Source organism: Fundulus heteroclitus, chromosome 20, assembly GCF_011125445.2.
Source record: "Fundulus heteroclitus isolate FHET01 chromosome 20, MU-UCD_Fhet_4.1, whole genome shotgun sequence".
NCBI lineage: Eukaryota > Metazoa > Chordata > Actinopteri > Cyprinodontiformes > Fundulidae > Fundulus > Fundulus heteroclitus.
Window position 1 is genome coordinate 28721743 of NC_046380.1, and position 17870 is coordinate 28739612.

General features: G+C 38.9%; 1 protein-coding gene across 2 annotated transcripts in view; it reads right to left on the bottom strand.

Annotated features, from left to right (window-relative positions):
- Window positions 1-17561, bottom strand: part of cpne5b (copine Vb) — a 172922-nt gene extending 155361 nt beyond the window's left edge. Inside the window, exons 1-2 of one of the 2 annotated variants that reach the window (XM_036151206.1) lie at window positions 17416-17561; window positions 16992-17267 (exon numbers count right to left, since the gene is read on the bottom strand). In XM_036151206.1, coding sequence (XP_036007099.1) covers window positions 16992-17267; window positions 17416-17426 — 287 coding nt within the window. In that variant the 5' untranslated portion in view covers window positions 17427-17561. The remainder of the gene's footprint in view (window positions 1-16991; window positions 17268-17415) is intronic. The other variant, XM_036151207.1, reaches the window with a different exon arrangement.
- Window positions 17562-17870: the final 309 nt, after the last annotated feature.

The window sequence follows — 17870 nt, forward strand, 5'->3', positions numbered from 1 at the left end:
AGATGTCCAGATTACAGTCATTGACACCCTCCAAGCATCCAAGCATACTCCTAGAAAGTTTAGTGGAAGGAAAAAGTGTGACCGAAAAAGGTACACCAGGAATAGGGATAACAACAGTCTTGAGAGGGTTGTCAAGTAAAATCCATTCAAGAACTTGGGAGAGCTTCACAGGGAGTTGACTAAGGCTGGATTCATCACATCAACAGCCAATATCCATAGAAAAATCCCACACATTGGCTACAAGTGTCTAACCTGGGCTAAGGAGAAAAAAAATAACTGGCTTGTTGTTTAGTGGTCCAAAGTCCTCTTTTTAGATAAAACTGAAGTTTGCATTTAATTTGGTAACCTGGGTCCCAGAGTCTGAAGGAAGAGTGGGGAGGAATAGAATCCATGCTGCTAGAAGTCCACTGTGACATTTTTAAAGTCAGTGAGGGTTTGAGGTGTCTTGTCACGTAATTTTGCTGGTACACTGCTTTCTCAAGTCTAGCATCTTTTGGATTACTTTCTGGTTCTTTCTTCTGACAAACTGTTTGGAGATGCTGGTCTGATTTTCCAGCAGGACTTGGCACCTGCCTATGCTGCCAAACGTACCAAAACCTGGTTTAATGATAATGAGGTGAGTTTGTGCTTGATTGACCAGCGAACTCACCTGACCTGAACCCCATAGAGAATCTATTGAGGATTATAAGGAGTAAGATGAGAAACACCACGTCCAACAAGGCAGATGACTTAAAGTCCACTATCAAAGAAACCTGACACAACTCAGCAGTGCCATCTGTCAACTGCCTCCATGCCACTGCATTGATGCAGTAATTCTTGCAAATGCGGCCCCAACCAAGTTCTGAGTCCATAGAACCGAACATACCATTCAGAAGCCTGACATTTCTGTTTAAAATATACTTATTTCATCGGTCTTATATACTATAGTTGAGTTTTCTGAGATGTTGAATAGGGGGTTTCATTATCTGTATGCTATTACAAGAAAAAAGAGAAAATTACAAGAAAAAAGGCTAGAAATATTCTAACTTTGTTAAATGGATTTATATATAATTTGACTTTCACTTTCTGAAATGAGCGACCAAAAACAGTGAACTTTTTCACAATTTCTAAAATGTATGAGCTGTACCTGAATGCCAACTTACATATAAATATAAAACCTCTTTCATTATTCTTGCATTTAACAATAAAAAAATAAGATTGGTTATTCTAACTGACCAAAAAAGGAAAATTATTTTTTTCTGATTTATTGTCAGAGAATGTGAAAAAAAAGTTGTCTTTCTATTCAGTAAATGTACAAATCTGGTTCCTGCTTTTAGCTGTACAAAGATATAAAATTGTGTTTCTGTAGTACAGAAGATTTCAATAAAATAGTATTCCTTCAGATGTGAGAGATCAAATAGCACTTATAAGACAAGCTGTGCAAGTCACATCTACAGTATTGGTGCACAACCAGCATGCAGTCAAGCAGCTCGACATTGTGATTAAAACCTGTCCTTTCATCCCCAAAACGAGACCCTCACCTAAACCCCACCTTTCTTTAGAACCATTTCCATCACCACAGGTCAGTGTAAAGTCCCTCTAAAATGAAACAAATGAGTGCTGAAAAAAATTACACAGTGGGAATATTGGATTTGCAGTTCTATGGATTCCAACGGGACAGCAGGGAAGTATTGCAAACTCTAATGTCTCTCAGTCAGGCTTTCAGAGTGTAAAGGCAGACAAAGTCAACACAGAGAGAGGCAAGAGTTTAGGTGGAAAGCTTTTTTTTTGTTAGCAACACATTGTGAAATCCAAGAAATGTTACTCCGAGGAGCAGAAACAGTAGCCATGTTTACATGCACAGAATTTCACGATTGGATTAAAATGTATTCAGATTAAAAAATAATGTGATTGTACTGTTTATATGTTTGCACAATCAATTAATCAGACCATAATGTGTTTATATGTACCTGGCTTAATTAAGAATAGAACTGCTCTGACATCTGCATTGGTCAAATTTCCTTAAACAAAAACACAGAAGAAGAAGAATGTCCGTCTGTACTGAACAATAAAAGTAGTAAACAAAGCCACCACTCTCATTCGGAAAACAATTTCACTCCGATTGAGCTTAGTTTGATCACAATATACTTTTGTCCATGTTAATGTAGTTAGTGTTTCAGAGATTGTACAGATGTTAAATTACGTCTATCAACCTTAGGAGTATAATCGTGCCAACCTTTTGCAAAGTTACATGAGTGCACACACCGCAATTTCTTTCACCTTTTTCTCTGTCACACTAACACCTTTCCAACACTTTGAGAATGCCTCCTCCAAAGAAAATACAACATAGGATTTATAGAAATAAAATGATACTGCTCTAAACAGTTTCCTTGTCCTTTCTACACTAGGTTTGCCTGGTCAGGGATGAAATAGAGGACTTGCTTCGGGGAGAAGAGAGGTCATGCTGATGGAATCCTGAACAAGCCGATGACCCGAACTGGTTGCATATCATAAGTCTGTGTTCCCACTTCCTTAGTAATAATCCATTGGAGCGATAGCATTAGAGGCAATGACCCAAACATGAATTTGGAATCCACTAAAAGTAATGTTGGGAAGATGGATGTTGCTCGAGCTGTTCCATAATGGACCGCTTTGATTAAACCGCTGCAGACCTTCAGTCTCAGGCTTCTTTAGCCGCACTGTAATAAGTACCAATAAAGGAGATACTTCCAGCCCAGCGCAATAACCTTTTACAATAACTCTGCGGCAGGAGAAGGAGCTTATTTGAGATTGACAATATGTTCTGTCCGTCTCCCTAATTCCTTTTGAATAATAGGCCGATTCATTTACTGAAACAACTCAATCCTCATTAATTAATTCCTTTTTGACTCAGTTCAAATTTCAGTGGCAGCTAACACAGTGAAAACGGTTGTTGATAATGCATGGGTGAAACGTACAAAGTGGTGTACATCATTATTTGTAGACAAATTGTGGTTAAAAAATAAAAATAGTTGCACATAAACTTTTAGTACAATGTAATTCTATTTGTAGCTTTAAAGAAATTCAGAATTTACGTTTATGTGAACAATGAATGTGCAGAGAAAATGATCTATCCACTGTATTGCACATATCTTTAAGTCAATGTGAACAAGACTAATAGCTACCATTTCAGATTTTAAAAAGTAAACTAATCGAGTCTTACATGGTACAATTTACTACATATGAATCCTGGAAATCTTTAGAGAAGTATCTGTCATGGCAACACTGAAGAAAAAAGGCATGCAGCGTTATTTGCCTTACCTGTGCTGAAAGTCAAAAGAAATGTGGATGTACAGTTATGTTTGCAGACACAATAGAACAAAATTCGTCCAAAACCACTTGAAGATGCAATCAAGTTGCTATAAAAGCAGCCGGGGAAACAAGATATTCCCCATCAAGCTCAATAACAGACCTTTTTGTTTTTTTCTTATTCATCACATTGTTCCCCTTAGGGCAAGTGGTTGCTCCATAATCAAATCCAGCAATCTCGCCCCCACACTTTCACACATCCCCAGCTTTGTCATAACCACACATGACCGTCTCGAACAATCACCCCTTTCTGCACTGAAGGGAGCGCAGGCGGAGCTGAAATGGGTCTATGGGCTGGAAATGGACAAGCAATTTCATATCTACTCTGAGGAGTAAACTCAATAACGCCTCCTTCACTACAAGATGCTCACTCAACAAGCATTGACCAAACTGAAATAATGAGAAATAAATGAATATTCACATTCATTTCTCAGTTGCAATCATGAAACGTGGATTTTAAGAAGAAATGGCAAACTGCAATCTAAGGTTTTGGGCGTCAAGGGATCACAAGCTGAAATGTTTTTACCATAATGTTTTTACTGACGGCTGTCACAGAGCGCATGGCGTCCTACTTTAACAAATCTGCTGCAGAGTCAAACGCCAAAGCTCTTTTACTTTGCAATGCATTGTACTTTATTGTGTGAATGCCTTCATGCTTTTACCATAAGTGATTAAATACAGTCTGGCTACACTGGATTTAAATGTTTAGCAATAAGGTGGCATAGATAGATACCTGTAGGACTCTCGGTTCCTGCAAACTAATACTATACAGACCAGAACTGGCATGAAACTAACTAGCTGAAGCATGTCTGTCACATATTATTTCTAATTATAAGATTAAATTTACCATGGTGGTTTAGGAAGGTTGTTTAGACAAATGGAGGCTACTATTGGAATGTGGACTGGAATGGCTTTGAGATTCACTGCAGCATGTGTAGAGAAATTTGGAGGAAGATCCACCAATGGCAGGGAGTTCATATCCTCTGTTCATGACTGTAGATTACTAAAAGTCAAATTAGTTCATTGTAAGGAATTAAAATGAACCACTGGTGCTCATTTGGTCCAAGCCAAAAAGAAAAAAGGAAAAAAAAAAAGGAGCTCTATTTGTCTGATTGCACAGGAGTGGAAGCTGTCCACAGCTGTGACTCACCTTCCTCAAAAGCTCTGACAGAGCTATTAAGCTCCCATTAGTCCATCGCATACGTCGTCAACAGATGCTCCTGGTGAGCACAATGGGTGCAATTCACACAGGTGAATGACTCTTCATGCAAGTGTCTTTTTTTTATCGGGATCTTGAAGGCAGAGAAGTTTGCCACTTTCCATTTTTCCATGTTTTATCTGCAAATTCCCCCCTTTGGCAGGTATATATGATTTTAAAACTTTACGATGCTTCTGCTAAGAACTTTTGGTGCATATCAGACGTTGTCAAAGTGATTTATTGGACTGGAACGTTGAGGGGACTCCACGTCTGTAGCTGAGCTGGTTTATTTAATTTTTTTTTAGTTGCATTTATGACTCATTCTGTGACCCTCTTCTTCGCTGTTGTAAACAAGCACTCATGTTAACATTTTCCAACAAAAAAAAAAAAAATTCACTGAAAGCCTTTCTGTTTTGGCTATTTAATGACAACAATGCTATTAATGACGGAGGTTCAGCTCATTATGCTGGTAGGGAGTGAATCCCGTCAGCATTTTTTGGATAAACGCTAATTTATTACAAGAAGCTGTCGGATCTGGCCTCTATATGATTACACCAGGCATCCTTCACCTGCTTGCTCAACAACCTGCTTTGTTTTCCTTTCAATGACCACTGTTTGAAGAGTCCGAATGGTGCTTTATAGCCTTGTCTAATTTGTTAAGAGCAACAATAGATAAAAAACAAAGAGATGTAACTAACCAGAAGTACAACAATCGCGAGATGCCGATGATATAAACACAAACAGTATATTCAGGGGTAACGTTTATACAATGCTTATTAGAGAACTGAGATAACAAATGAGTTCCAGGTCAAATATTATGCAGTCCATCTGCTTATAGATTACTCCAGTGACTTATCTCATAGTAAAACTAGTAAGTGTTCAATAGGAGCCAAATGCAAGTGTGACTTGATAATGTCGATTTTATTAAAAACTGAACCAAAGTGTATACAGTTGAGACAAGTTTACATAAACTGCATGAAAATGATACATTACATGCTTTTCCTCTATGACACCTAATCAGACTGACATTCCCCAACCTGTTTGAGGTCAGTTAGGGGTTTATTTCTATTTGCCAAATGCCAAAATAATTTCTGTTTTAATTACTGCCTTACATACAGTCAGATTACTATTCCTTTACACTATTCTGAAAAGCTTCGATATTGTTTTGTAAATCTTTTCTCAGGTAATTCCCAACATTTAAGGTAGCTGAAGTAAAACATTTAAATTAGTATATCAACCAGACAAGAAGAAAATGTAGCGATGGATACCAGGATTTCCTGTTTACAAAGCATTATTCTATAGCTTCAAAAAATCTAGGGATGAATGAATAAATCAATAAATGAATGAATAAATGAATGGATATATGAATCTTCTATGTAAAAAGTTCACTATTTCAGCTGCACATCAAATAAAGGGTGTAAAAAGTGCCACAAGATGTTGTGACATTAAAATGCCAAAATATTTCTTGTCAAAGTCAAGTCTGTCCAGCCAAGCATTGTCAGGTTGCAGGTGTTTATCTGGTTGTCACCGAGCTCCATGCAGAAAGGCCATGGCCAGGGTTTAAACCTAGGATGTTCTTGTGCAATGCCACATTGCTAAGAACTGTTCCACTGTGTAGCAATGAACAAATTAAATAATAATTTAAGATCATTTTTAACAGCATTAGCAATTATTTGTCTCCACTTTAAAACTGACGCAACCGGACTTTCATTCAATTCTTTCTGAAAACGTTTCGACATCTAACCACGAGTCTGTCAAATGTGGTGGTTCGTACTTGAGCAACCTGCTGTTGGTGTGCTGCTCTTCTTTTAAAGGACATGGAGGCCCATCCTCCTAGGCGCATTGTAAGTCAGATGTTTAAATTAATTTAAGCCTGCTTCCTGTTGCGATGACCCAGATAACTGAGAATTTTTAATACGAAAATATCAGTGTACTGACTTCAATAAAATAATCTAACTATTTTAGAAACGACTCACATGAAAGCTTTTGCTTATTTTCTGTGACTCTGAACACCAAGTAGATGTGGCATGATCCTCTCCGACCCCCCCCCCCCCCCCCCCCCAAAAAAAAACCCTGAATTTGGGGTGGCAGTTATCCTCGTGTATACATGTTTGCTGGTCAAACTCTCCTTGAGTCCTAGGGACAGATGGTGTTTCGGCAATGCTCCAGCCCTTCCCCGATAAATCTGACTTTGTCCGCCCATGACTTCTCTGTTCTCGCCAGATACCCCTGCGAGCCCTGTCAGCCTGAGAGCCCAGATCAAAGCCTCGTCTCAGTCTCTCAGCCACTAAAGCCGGCATGACAGTGAACCATCATTAACACTTCCAACGAGTGTTAGCCTCCTTCCACTGGAATTGACATCGCTTATGTTCAGGGGTGTCATCCACTGGCTCACCAGGCCTTGTTTGCATTCGAGGAGATTCTCTCACTCAGGGACAGGGGCTGCAAGATATGAGCACGATACAAGGATGCAGGCTGGAGGAATTTGATGGCTGCAGAAATTAGACATTTTTATTCTCAGCTGACACAGCTGATTATAGCTGCTGATGTGAGAGCTCTGACACACAGAACAGCGGTTATGTCCGGGTTGGAGGGAATTATTTGGTACTGGATGACAGGTTAAAATTCATCTTTTATATATGTATTATTAATCAAATCAAGTTTTGCATTTCATGGCAGAGATCAGGATATTTTATGTATTGTTAACATAAACATGCAAGTAAAGGCAACTTTGGCAATTAAATCGTGGATGCAAGCTCTTAAAAAGAGCTCGCTTTATCTCTCCAACATGCCCACAGTCCATGTTATTGATTTAGTGAAAGCATTAGTCACAGTCTGTCAATTAGAGTTCAGACAGCAGTTGAAAAGGGAAAAAAAGAATGTACCGAACTGTGACAGATGGCAAATGTTGACAAATAGTGTTCACAGTCTATAACACACTCAGTCGCTTTGTTAGCGAACGAGTGTGGAAAATCTGAAAATTTGAAAATATGTTTGGTTGGGTTGAAAGAAAAGCACCTCGGTGCTATCTGAATTTTCTCCCGTATGCAAACGTTTTATGCCGGCTGCAGTTCAGTGTGGTCTCGTAGGCAGGAATGAAAAAAGCCAAAACAACAAAAAGAACAACTCTGACACCCTCCTCTTAACATGCACCGTTTCTAGCTTACAGCGTTTTCATTCAACTCCCAAAGGAAGCATGTTGCTGTCGAGGAACCGTAAGCAACCAAGTGAACCGCGAAAGATGAAACGGCGGATGTGAAAATCTAAGGCTGCGAGTTGCAACGTTTGGCCCCAAAAGGCCGAGTTTGTCGAGGTTCCAGTCAGGGAGCCGAGTGTATCGCCGTTGAAGCCATTTTGTATTAATCATATTTACAGAAGCTTAAGCACTAAGGAAATACATTTTTTTTAACTGTGTGGGTGTGCCACACAAATAAAAAGAGTATATTGCATGCATAAACTAGAGGGTGGTGATATCCTAAGCTGTACTAAATTTCAGTAAAGCAAGCTGTGTCTGCAAGTGGAGAACAGTTTGAGTTTATATATAATTATTCCCTAAAGCTGCAAAAGACCTCAGATCGTCAGGTGGTTCATTGGGGCTGCTTTTCTCAGTAAAAACCTGCTTAAAACGGTTAAAACTTATATGTTTCTCATCCTTCTTGATCCACATGTTGTAACTTAATTAGCTTCCTAGCGATCCCAAAATAACGATCATATTTGAACCTCGGACTGACTTCTTGAACTGCGATGGTGCAGAAAAAGAGCCGAGAGGATTGTGTGGAACAGTGCTCCCAGTGTAGCTTCTGGAAGACGAAACCATGTTCAATATTAGAGATAAAAGATTACTAATTGGTTCGCGGTTTTTAATGACAGATAATGTTCAGCGCCTTCTCGCGATGGGGTATTTCATCAAAGTGAGGATTTGCAGTAGTCTGTTTATTTCCTTGGTTAGTATTTTAGCAGATTAGCACTTTATACACACTAACAGACTAAAGTGGATTGGAATTGAATTTCAATATAATTAGTTTTAATGAACTGGATTGAATCAAGATACACAGCAATATGAAAGGAATCACGGTCAGTCCAGAGCAAGAAAAGCTATGACTACATGGGGATTTATTATTATTATTATTATTATTATTATTATTATTATTATTATTATTATTATTATTATTATTATTCATTTCTTTAATTTTTGAAGTGTGGGTGAGGGTTTCACAGTCAGCCAGCTCTCCTTACTGGCTAATTAGTTTTGGTCTTGATGGTTCTGTTACACACGGACTGAGCATTGCTATGTGAGATATTCAGACCATGGAATATTATATCCCAACTGCTGGGCCAAGCAACCTGAAAAGAAAGGATTGATCCAACTACATCTCCAAGCATTCATAGTAGTGTCGGAAATTCTGCTGACATGATATCTTTAAAGTTGCTCTTTTTCGATCCTGACAGCTCACCTTGTAAGTGAGCGCTTATTCACGCGTGAACATCTTAAAACTTGCTGGCCAAGTGAAAGTCTTTGAACCTTCTAAGAAGAAGCCTAGAAAATCTTTAAGATCACCGCTTGTGTATCCGGTAATGATTAGGGCCGAAAACTGCTTATGGTCCCAATCCTGTAGAATCTGAGCATAGATTCTAGAGGAAGAGACAAGTCTGTCTCTAATTACATCAATGAAGCGGTCTCCCTGCATCGCAGAAGACAGGACAGCACAGAGACAAGTAGCTGCAACTGCTGTGCACCTTCCAGCCTAATCTGACCCTTGGTTCTACTTGACTACATACTCAAAGAATGCTACTACTAACGCTTCATGATGCTTTTTGTTCCATAGAGTAATGAGACAAATCTATGAGATCTTCACGGAACAGCTGTATTTATTCTAATGAATTACACAGAGGTTGATTCTGCTGGCCAACTAGGTGGCTACCCAAGGCAGTTGTTGGGGGACAGTTTTATGTAAAGGTATCAGAGCGAATGGAGCTGAATACAAATGCGTGGCCTGCCCTTTTAGCTGTGCTGATTAGCTCTACATCACAGTTTAGTTCACAAAGTTGTTTGATTCACATTTACCCTGTACATGATCAAACCAATTTTAAAAACGATTGTATCCTTTTTCTACCACTTTACAATCTTGCACAGCTTATTTTGGTATTCCAAATAAATTCCCAATGAAATTTCAGTTGAGTTTCGAGATGTGGAAATGTTACTTTTCCAAGACACCATACAGTAACCATACATGTAACCCCAACATGATCCTCTTGTTATACTGGTAACAATTGACATTCTATCTTCCTGTTATATATTTGGCTTTTCCTGCCATTTTACTTGCAATTTTCATAAGTTTCATTTCTAAATCTCTTCTTTTTACTGACCATAAGGAATTGAATTTCCTGTTCTCCTAGTATAGAGCAATTTGGGGTGTCGCCACCATCAATTTGTCATCTCAGTCTCATCTGACATCTCCCCATTCTTTCTCCATCCGTACCTCTATCTCACACCCCAGAGAAGTTGGACTGTGTGACACTCGGCCGAGTGCCCAGCTTATTGTGCCAGAAAATAAAACGAGGTTATGAGTGTTTGAGAGCTGTGCAGGGTGAAAGAGTCCCACCAAGCTCTAAGTGGTAGTGGTGGTCTCTTGTCATGTCCAGGATAATTATGTTGCGATGTGCAAACCCATCTTTTTAAAAGGTTTTGTTTGTACAACTAATTAATTTCTTTGGAGCGGTATGTAGCCTATTTGCAGGAGAGGAGCTCAAACACAAAGACAAGCCATGTGAAAGAGCTAAGGTCTGAGCTATGATGTGCAATGAGGGGAACCCCCTCTTTGGCTGTCCTAAACTGTAGGATATGCTTTTAAATCTATTTAAGATCTTCGAGGAAAGCTTTAGGAATTGAAAGGCCTGGTTCTCATAAACCGAAATATTTATGCAAATGTAGGTCATGCAGACATTTGGAAAAAAGGAATCTAATTATAGCAACACTTGCACTGACTGCACAAAGGAAAAAACAAACAAAAAGAAACCCATGTCCCTATATTTAAGTTGCTCAAAGAAATGAGTAATTACGGTACAAGAAGCCACAAATCATGCAAGAATTCAAGAGCTATCTTCACTTTAATAAAGAACATGGATTACGTGTCACAATTAGGAAAAGGACAATCCGTTATTAGTTTAATTGGTTCTCTGCTCTGCATTCACTCAATGCAACTTTTGACTCTGTCCTTGTTAGGAGTCACACCTCACAAATCCCATAACTTCCCTTGTCCCCATTAATCCCACAGTGCTGTGCAAAAGCTTCTGGTACTTTGTGTGCTTAGAAACTTATTCCTCAAGTTAGACCTTCAGGGAAGACGTTTCATTGATTCTGGGCTCTGGTGATGGTTGTCGACACGCAGCTGGTCAGAGTAATTAGGCCCATCAAAAACAGCAGAAAGAAGGCATTCTGCAACAGATGGTTGCCCCCAGAGGCCCAAATAGTTTTGAAGGCAACATACAAATGTGTACATACACACATAAGTGAGCAGAGCAGAAGCTGGAGAACATTTGTCCATTCAGCTCCATCTAGGATTTTAGATGGAGCAGAATGGAGGATGGTGGATTTGTTGCAAACAGATTACACATCTGCTCTCCTGTCCACATAGTACCTTTTTTGCGTCTTCATATTTATACCTTTGGGAACCAGACCACTGACTGGCAAGCACTCTGGGATCATAAATACCAGTTTAAAGGTGTACTTTGGTCTGCTTGTTTGGTCAGGAACAAAAGCGGACTTCGTTACTTTGTTTTTTCGTTTGGTGCAGTTTGCTTTCACATTGCACTTATTGCAAGTGAACTATAACTTGTAAAAAAAAAAAAAAAAAAAAAACACATTTTTGACAAACGTTTCTCCCATTGGACAGAAATGGCTAGGGCGGAATATACAATTTTCCTTATTCATGTAAAATTCCAATAGAATACATTAAAGTTGCTGATGGTAATAACAGAAAACTTTTAAAATGTGGTTGTTCAAAAGTCAATATTTAAAGTTTCTTTTTGTAAATTTGCAATTACAAAAGCAAAAGTAAAACAAAGTACACATTCTTTTTCTAAAAGCCTTATCTGCATCTTATTACCACCAAACCCTTGACTTGTGTTCTCAAACTGAATGACTGACCAACCAATTCCATATAATTTCCCCCCTATTTGCCCGATCAAGAGCCCACCTACCCCTCTCTGTTTGACACTGGTCCTGATAATAGTGTGTTGTCAAAAGCGCGGCTGTAGCTTGTAATAAGGGGTATTTACCCTCAAGGAACAGCAATCATCATGGATGGGGGCATCACAGAGAACATTCACTTTAAGGAAGTGGAAACAGTACCTGACACAAAAAACATCTTTCCTGAAAAGGCTTCTGACTCATGGAGCATCTGGGCAAATGATTTAGGTGATCAACAAGGTTATTTGTTGTCTCAATGTCACAGAAAGATGTCTATTTCTTCTGCTTCTTGAAAAAAATTGCAGTTGTGAGATTAAAATAAACTATCTTGCAAGTTTTCTACATTCAAGTATTTGTTTGGATGTGTTTTGTTTGTAAGAGCGAAGTACTCACATTAATCACCAGGAAACACCAGGTGACTTATTTTAAGTCTCTACATCCTAAACATTCAGCAAACGAGAAAGCAAAGTCTGTAAGGGGGAATTCTTTATTTCCACTGAGCAGAAAAATCTGGACAAATATGACCCTCATGCAGAACTCATCAGAAGTAGGCCTGCAGTGTTTTCTCATCATAATATTTAGTCTGAAGAAGTCAGCAAACACACACCAAGCAAACCCAGAGCATTTATGACAAAAAAAGTCCTGGACCACAGTTAGAAAATATTTTCACCACAATGATTTAAGCAAAAGTGGGGAAAATTTTATAGAATTTCATTAAAGAACCAAAGCAGGCAGATTAGCATGGATCAATTCTGCTTTGGGCTAGTGTTGCACCACCTTGGTGTCAAGCATATTTAAGTGTTAAGGGATGAAACTATTCAGTTCAATGAGCCAAAAAATCCTTGATAAATTGAGATGAGAAAAAAATACTTCTACAAAATGCTTTCTTTTCAATAAATTATCACTTATGCCTTAAAATGAGCAATGGAAGACCTCAAGACAAGTGGTCCCTAAAGAAACAAATGTATTTTGTGGATTTTCTTCATCTGAACAACATACAGTAGGTCTTTGCCCAGGGAGGTATGGGATGAGGGGCGTCACAAGGCAGAAAATAAGATAAATTCCTCTTCATTTGTGTCTCTAGACATGTGAAATTTGAATTAAATTATCCCATAGGGTTACAGATACCATAAAACTGTTTAAACATTTACTCTATGAAGAAATTTTATTATTTTATTGTTATTGTTGATATATATAAATATGCACACACTACTGCTCAAAAAGTATGGGGTCGCCCAAAAAATGTCATGTTTTTCCAAGAAAGCTCACATTTAATCAATTAATTGCCAAATTGATAGAAAATATAGTCAAGACGTTGACAAGGTTTAGAAATAATGATCTGTACTCATAATTTTGTCCTTTAAACTTTGCTTTCATCAAAGAATACTCCATTTGCAGCAACTGCAGCCCTACACCTTCAGCAGCTTGGATAAAAAAAGGAAAAAAAAAAAAAAAAAAAAGGGATTACAGAATAAATATTTCCGTTTTTGCTGAGCAACAAAAAATGGCAAACAAAGCAGTAGTGTACGACTTAGTTTGTCTTCCAAGCGTCCAGACTGGACTTGCACAAGGTTCTAATTACAGTTGAAACATTACTGAATTATTAATAATTTTAAGCTCTTTTAATGTTTCAAATTGAGAGGTTGTATCTGGTTGTATCAGTTTTGCTCCTGGACATATGTCTGCCACTCAAAGTACAAATTATCTCACGTTGAGGTGAGGCGAACATGCACACTGGGGTCAGTTTGAGACATTCAGAATAATTTGATCCTGGCAAGTATTTACATGCATACCGATCCGATTGTCAATTGGCATAGATCACCCATCTCATTAGTTATGTTTACATGGACAAAAGTAATCGGAATAAAGGGCCAATCAGAATATGATGATCGGATTAAACTCAATCGGAATGAAATTGTAATCCGAATGAGAGGGGTGGTTTATGCCGATTGATAAACCGATCAATGTGCATGTAAACCCTTGTCAGGCTCAAGTTATTCCAAATGTGGTGAACAGACTCGAGTCCTACGTAAACGTGACGGATTTCCGCGTTGAGTGGCAGAAATTAGCCGGGAAACAAAACTGTCGGGGCTCCCGTTAGAACCTTTCTGTTCGAAAAATAAAGGAGCTCAAAGTTGTTGCTTACTCAGTTACTTTTCAACCTTAATTAGAACATCGTGCAAGTCCAGCTAGGGCGCTCGGAAGACAAACAAACTTGTGATACACTGCGTTGTTTGCTATTCTTTGTTTAGCAAAGACGGAAGATCTTTTTCTTCTGATTTTTTAAGGGAATTTGATAATTGCCCATGTCAGAATGGTTATAGTCTTAATAAAGTCAGGTGCATATACTGCACAGTGATTGGATTAACTGATTGTGTGCCCAATAAACGGTACAAACCAATTTTTTAATCCGAAAATATTTTAATCTGATTGTGAAATTTGGGGCATGTAAACATAGCTACTTGGAATACAATTTCATTCAGATTGAGCTTAATCTGATCACAATATTCTGATTGCCGTGTTTACATGACACATTTTTATTCCGATCAGATTACTATTGTGTATGTAAACGTAGCTAGTTTGTTGAGGTAAACAGCAAGAGCCACCTTATAATTCCTGAAACCCCTCCAACAATTTGGATTAGCAGGATGGGCACTTCTTACTCACCACACGGTCAAACTACTCCAACAACAGCTCAATAGGGTTGAGCTCAATCCATCATAGACAGAATACCACATTGATCATTTCTAAAATGTATTTCCCATTATTTAATGTTATTTTCATTGCAAAAATGGTGCTTTTTAAACATTAATTATAACGAAATTTCTAAATAACCCCAAACTTTGGAGCAGTACTGTATATCTTTGAAGGAAGAAGAAAAAACTAAAAGACATTTTTCTATGCCTTACTTTTGCAAACCACAGCACATCAGAGCAGTGGATGAGCTTAATTACTGTAAGCCACATGTTCTTTTTATCTTCCATATGATTTGCATTGAAAATGTACATATTTTGCACTTCAAATGGGCACTTTTCTACAGAAACACTGGGAGTGCAGCATTAGGGAATAGCACCAACCCTCCTCTTGCAATTATTGGTTTCTCCCCAATCTCCTCTTCTTTCTGCAAGAAGGAATAATGCTTACCACTCTTCTATGTTACCTATTTTTCCAACACACGTCAACATAGGGACATACTGATGCTGCTTATCAGAGGAGAAATTTGCATAGATGCAGGGGGGTTTCAGGATAAAACTCATGATTTACCTTGATGGTGCTTAATTGCGTATTGCGCATGAAGTGAGCCCAGCCAGGAAGACTTACCAGGCTGTAATGGTTCAAATCCCAAATTTATGTCAGGCTCTGCTTGGTGCTCAAGCTGGCATTTTTTCCATTTAAACTGATTTCGTACTAGATTTCTGCTTGGAACATCACCGTTGTTCATTCAGCAAATCTCTTGAAAGGGTGCGTATTTTTCTTTTCTTTTTCCACTCTGATTCGAGAGATGTTGAAGCAAGCTTCTCTGAAGGTCAGAGGACCCATCAATAATGCACTCACAGCTTGTTATAACTCAAACTCACTCAGCTCTGATGGTACACCAACCTAAAACCCAGCATCAAAGAGTGGAAACGTGTGAGTGTGGCGTGCGTTTGTGTTCATGCATGCCCACTCCGGAGAATTTAAGGCAGGAAGAGCATTGTGGCCCCAAACTTAAAAAATACTTTCTGTAATGAAGGGGAGAGGCTGTCTGTATGAAGATAGATCTGGTGTAGCAGACCCATTAAAAACATTTTCTGAATAGAATAGAGAGAGAGTTTGAGGCCAGGGACATGGCCACAGTGTGAATTTGATGCAAAGCTTTAAAAATTTTAATGTTCCTTTTTTTTAAAGAATCCAGCTGCGAAAGGGTTGAGAAATGTATTGGTCTGTTGGTGCTGAAATGAGTCAGTAACTGTACACACCTGCAGTGTGAAAGAGGCTTTCAGATGGAAAGACACTACTGATGTGTCATAAAAAAATAGTGTAATTTTTCCTGAAAAACAAGTATAAAAAAGAAATTATTATCATCATCATTATTATTATTATTATTGTTGTTAATAATATCATTATTATTGATTAATTGATTAATAATCATAATAATAGTAATAATAGTGAAGATTTTAACTTCTAGTCTGTACGAATAATACACATTATTCTGCTTCTCCTTCAGGTGTTATGACTAATTTAGGATTTGCCTAGATCCAATTTCCAGTAATTGGACAGGCAAACAGTGAAGGAAATTTAATCAGGTACTGTCATGATCCTTCGGTTTTGGATTTTTGGGTTCTTCTTGTATCTCTGTTTTTATCTTCCTGTTTTGTTTCTTTAAGGTGATGCCTTATTGGTTCATTCCTCTGTGTTTGGTTTCTTTGTTTTCGTGTTCTGCTCGGTTCTTTGTAGACTGGGTATTATTAGATCTCTGCTAGATTTTCCCCTTGGTTTGACAGTTTCTTCGTATCTCTGTTCAGCTCCACTCATGCTTAATCTCTGTTCCTTGGTCTCCCTGTGTTAATTCTGCCACAGCACCTTCTTATTATTTATTTCACCTGCATTTAGAGTCATTCTCCACATTTCTCTCAGTATATACACTCACCAGTTCTCCACCAGTTGCTGGATTCTTGCGATGTACAGCCTCATACTCTGTCCCTCCATTTGTATGTCCTGTTTTTATGCCTAGCTCTGCTTGTGCCTCCACATCTGTAAGCTATTCCCTTTATTGTCTGCATTTGGGTGTTTCTCTTACGATCATGACAGGTACAAACAACAGTTACCTTTTGTTTCGAATATTTTCATTTTGTTATTGAAAAACTAGATCAGAAAATAAGCAACAAAACACCTTTTTAGGCACAAATGACATGCAATTATTTTTCTTATAATCTCCCACCCATACCTTCACCTCCAGTGTGCCATGTGCCCTGGATAGAGAGCCATGTTGCTTTTATTTAAGTAAAACCGTACTGATATGTGAGGAGTTATTGGAGTCGCCATCACCTCCACCACCCCTCCCCAAATAGACACAAACACGCGTGCGCGCACGCGCACGCTCACACCTACACACGCTCAGAATCCAAAATAAGCAACATCGTAATTTATCTGAAGGTGGCATTTTTATTTATTTATTTATTTGCATCAGTTTGCCAATAAACAAACCCCAAAGAAAGGGCGGGGTTCTTTCACAACTTTCCCCGCACGCCCTCCCGATTCCCGAACTTTTATACGCGCAGCTCCGCGGTCGCTCACCTGCAAGAGACGGTGATCTCCACTTTCGTGGCCGGAATGTTGCCAGTGATCGGGTCAAAGTCGTACACCGATGACATGTCCTCCAGCTTGTCCATAACGTCCCCTTCCATCACCTCCATAGCGAGAGCCCGAGCCGGCTCCGGTGTGATCCGAGAGGCGCACAGCCTGGCCCCAACGGAACGCGTCGAGTCTCCCCTGGTGACTCCTGAGACCAGATCGGAGACCAGACGGCCTCCGGTCCGACCGGGTGAGGCAGCCACTTCACAGATGTTGAAGCTGGAGAAGATGGAGGGAGCAGTGAGTGAATGAAAACACCGGCAAAAAAAATTAAGAACTGCTGCGGACTTAGTTAACTCGCCAAACGGCGTGAATCTAATCGAAATGCGGGGACAGTATCTGAGATCACTGTTGCGCCCTCACCGACCTGCTGCACATCGCATGGGGAGGTGGACCTGCTCTTTGATTTTCTCCTCAGTCCGTGCGCACAACGGAGCGTGTGAGAAGAAAAGACCTGATAGCTGCTCTTAAACCCACCCATCCTCCTCCCACATGGAATTACACTCAAGTGCTGCCAACCCAGCCCATATACTCCGGTACTGCTGCTGCTGCTGTCACCCTGCAGAAGAGGAGCTGTAAGGGAGTACTGGCAATTTAATGACGATGTGATGTAATGTTGTGTTACAGGTGTTTTGCTTTATGACAAGGTTTCCCATTTCTAAAAATATTAACCAAAGGTCCCTGCAACATATATATATACACACACACACATACACATATATATATATATATATATATATATATATATATATATATATATATATATATATATATATATATTGTCTGTTAATAGAAAGATTAGGTGGCAGATAAAGCAATGAA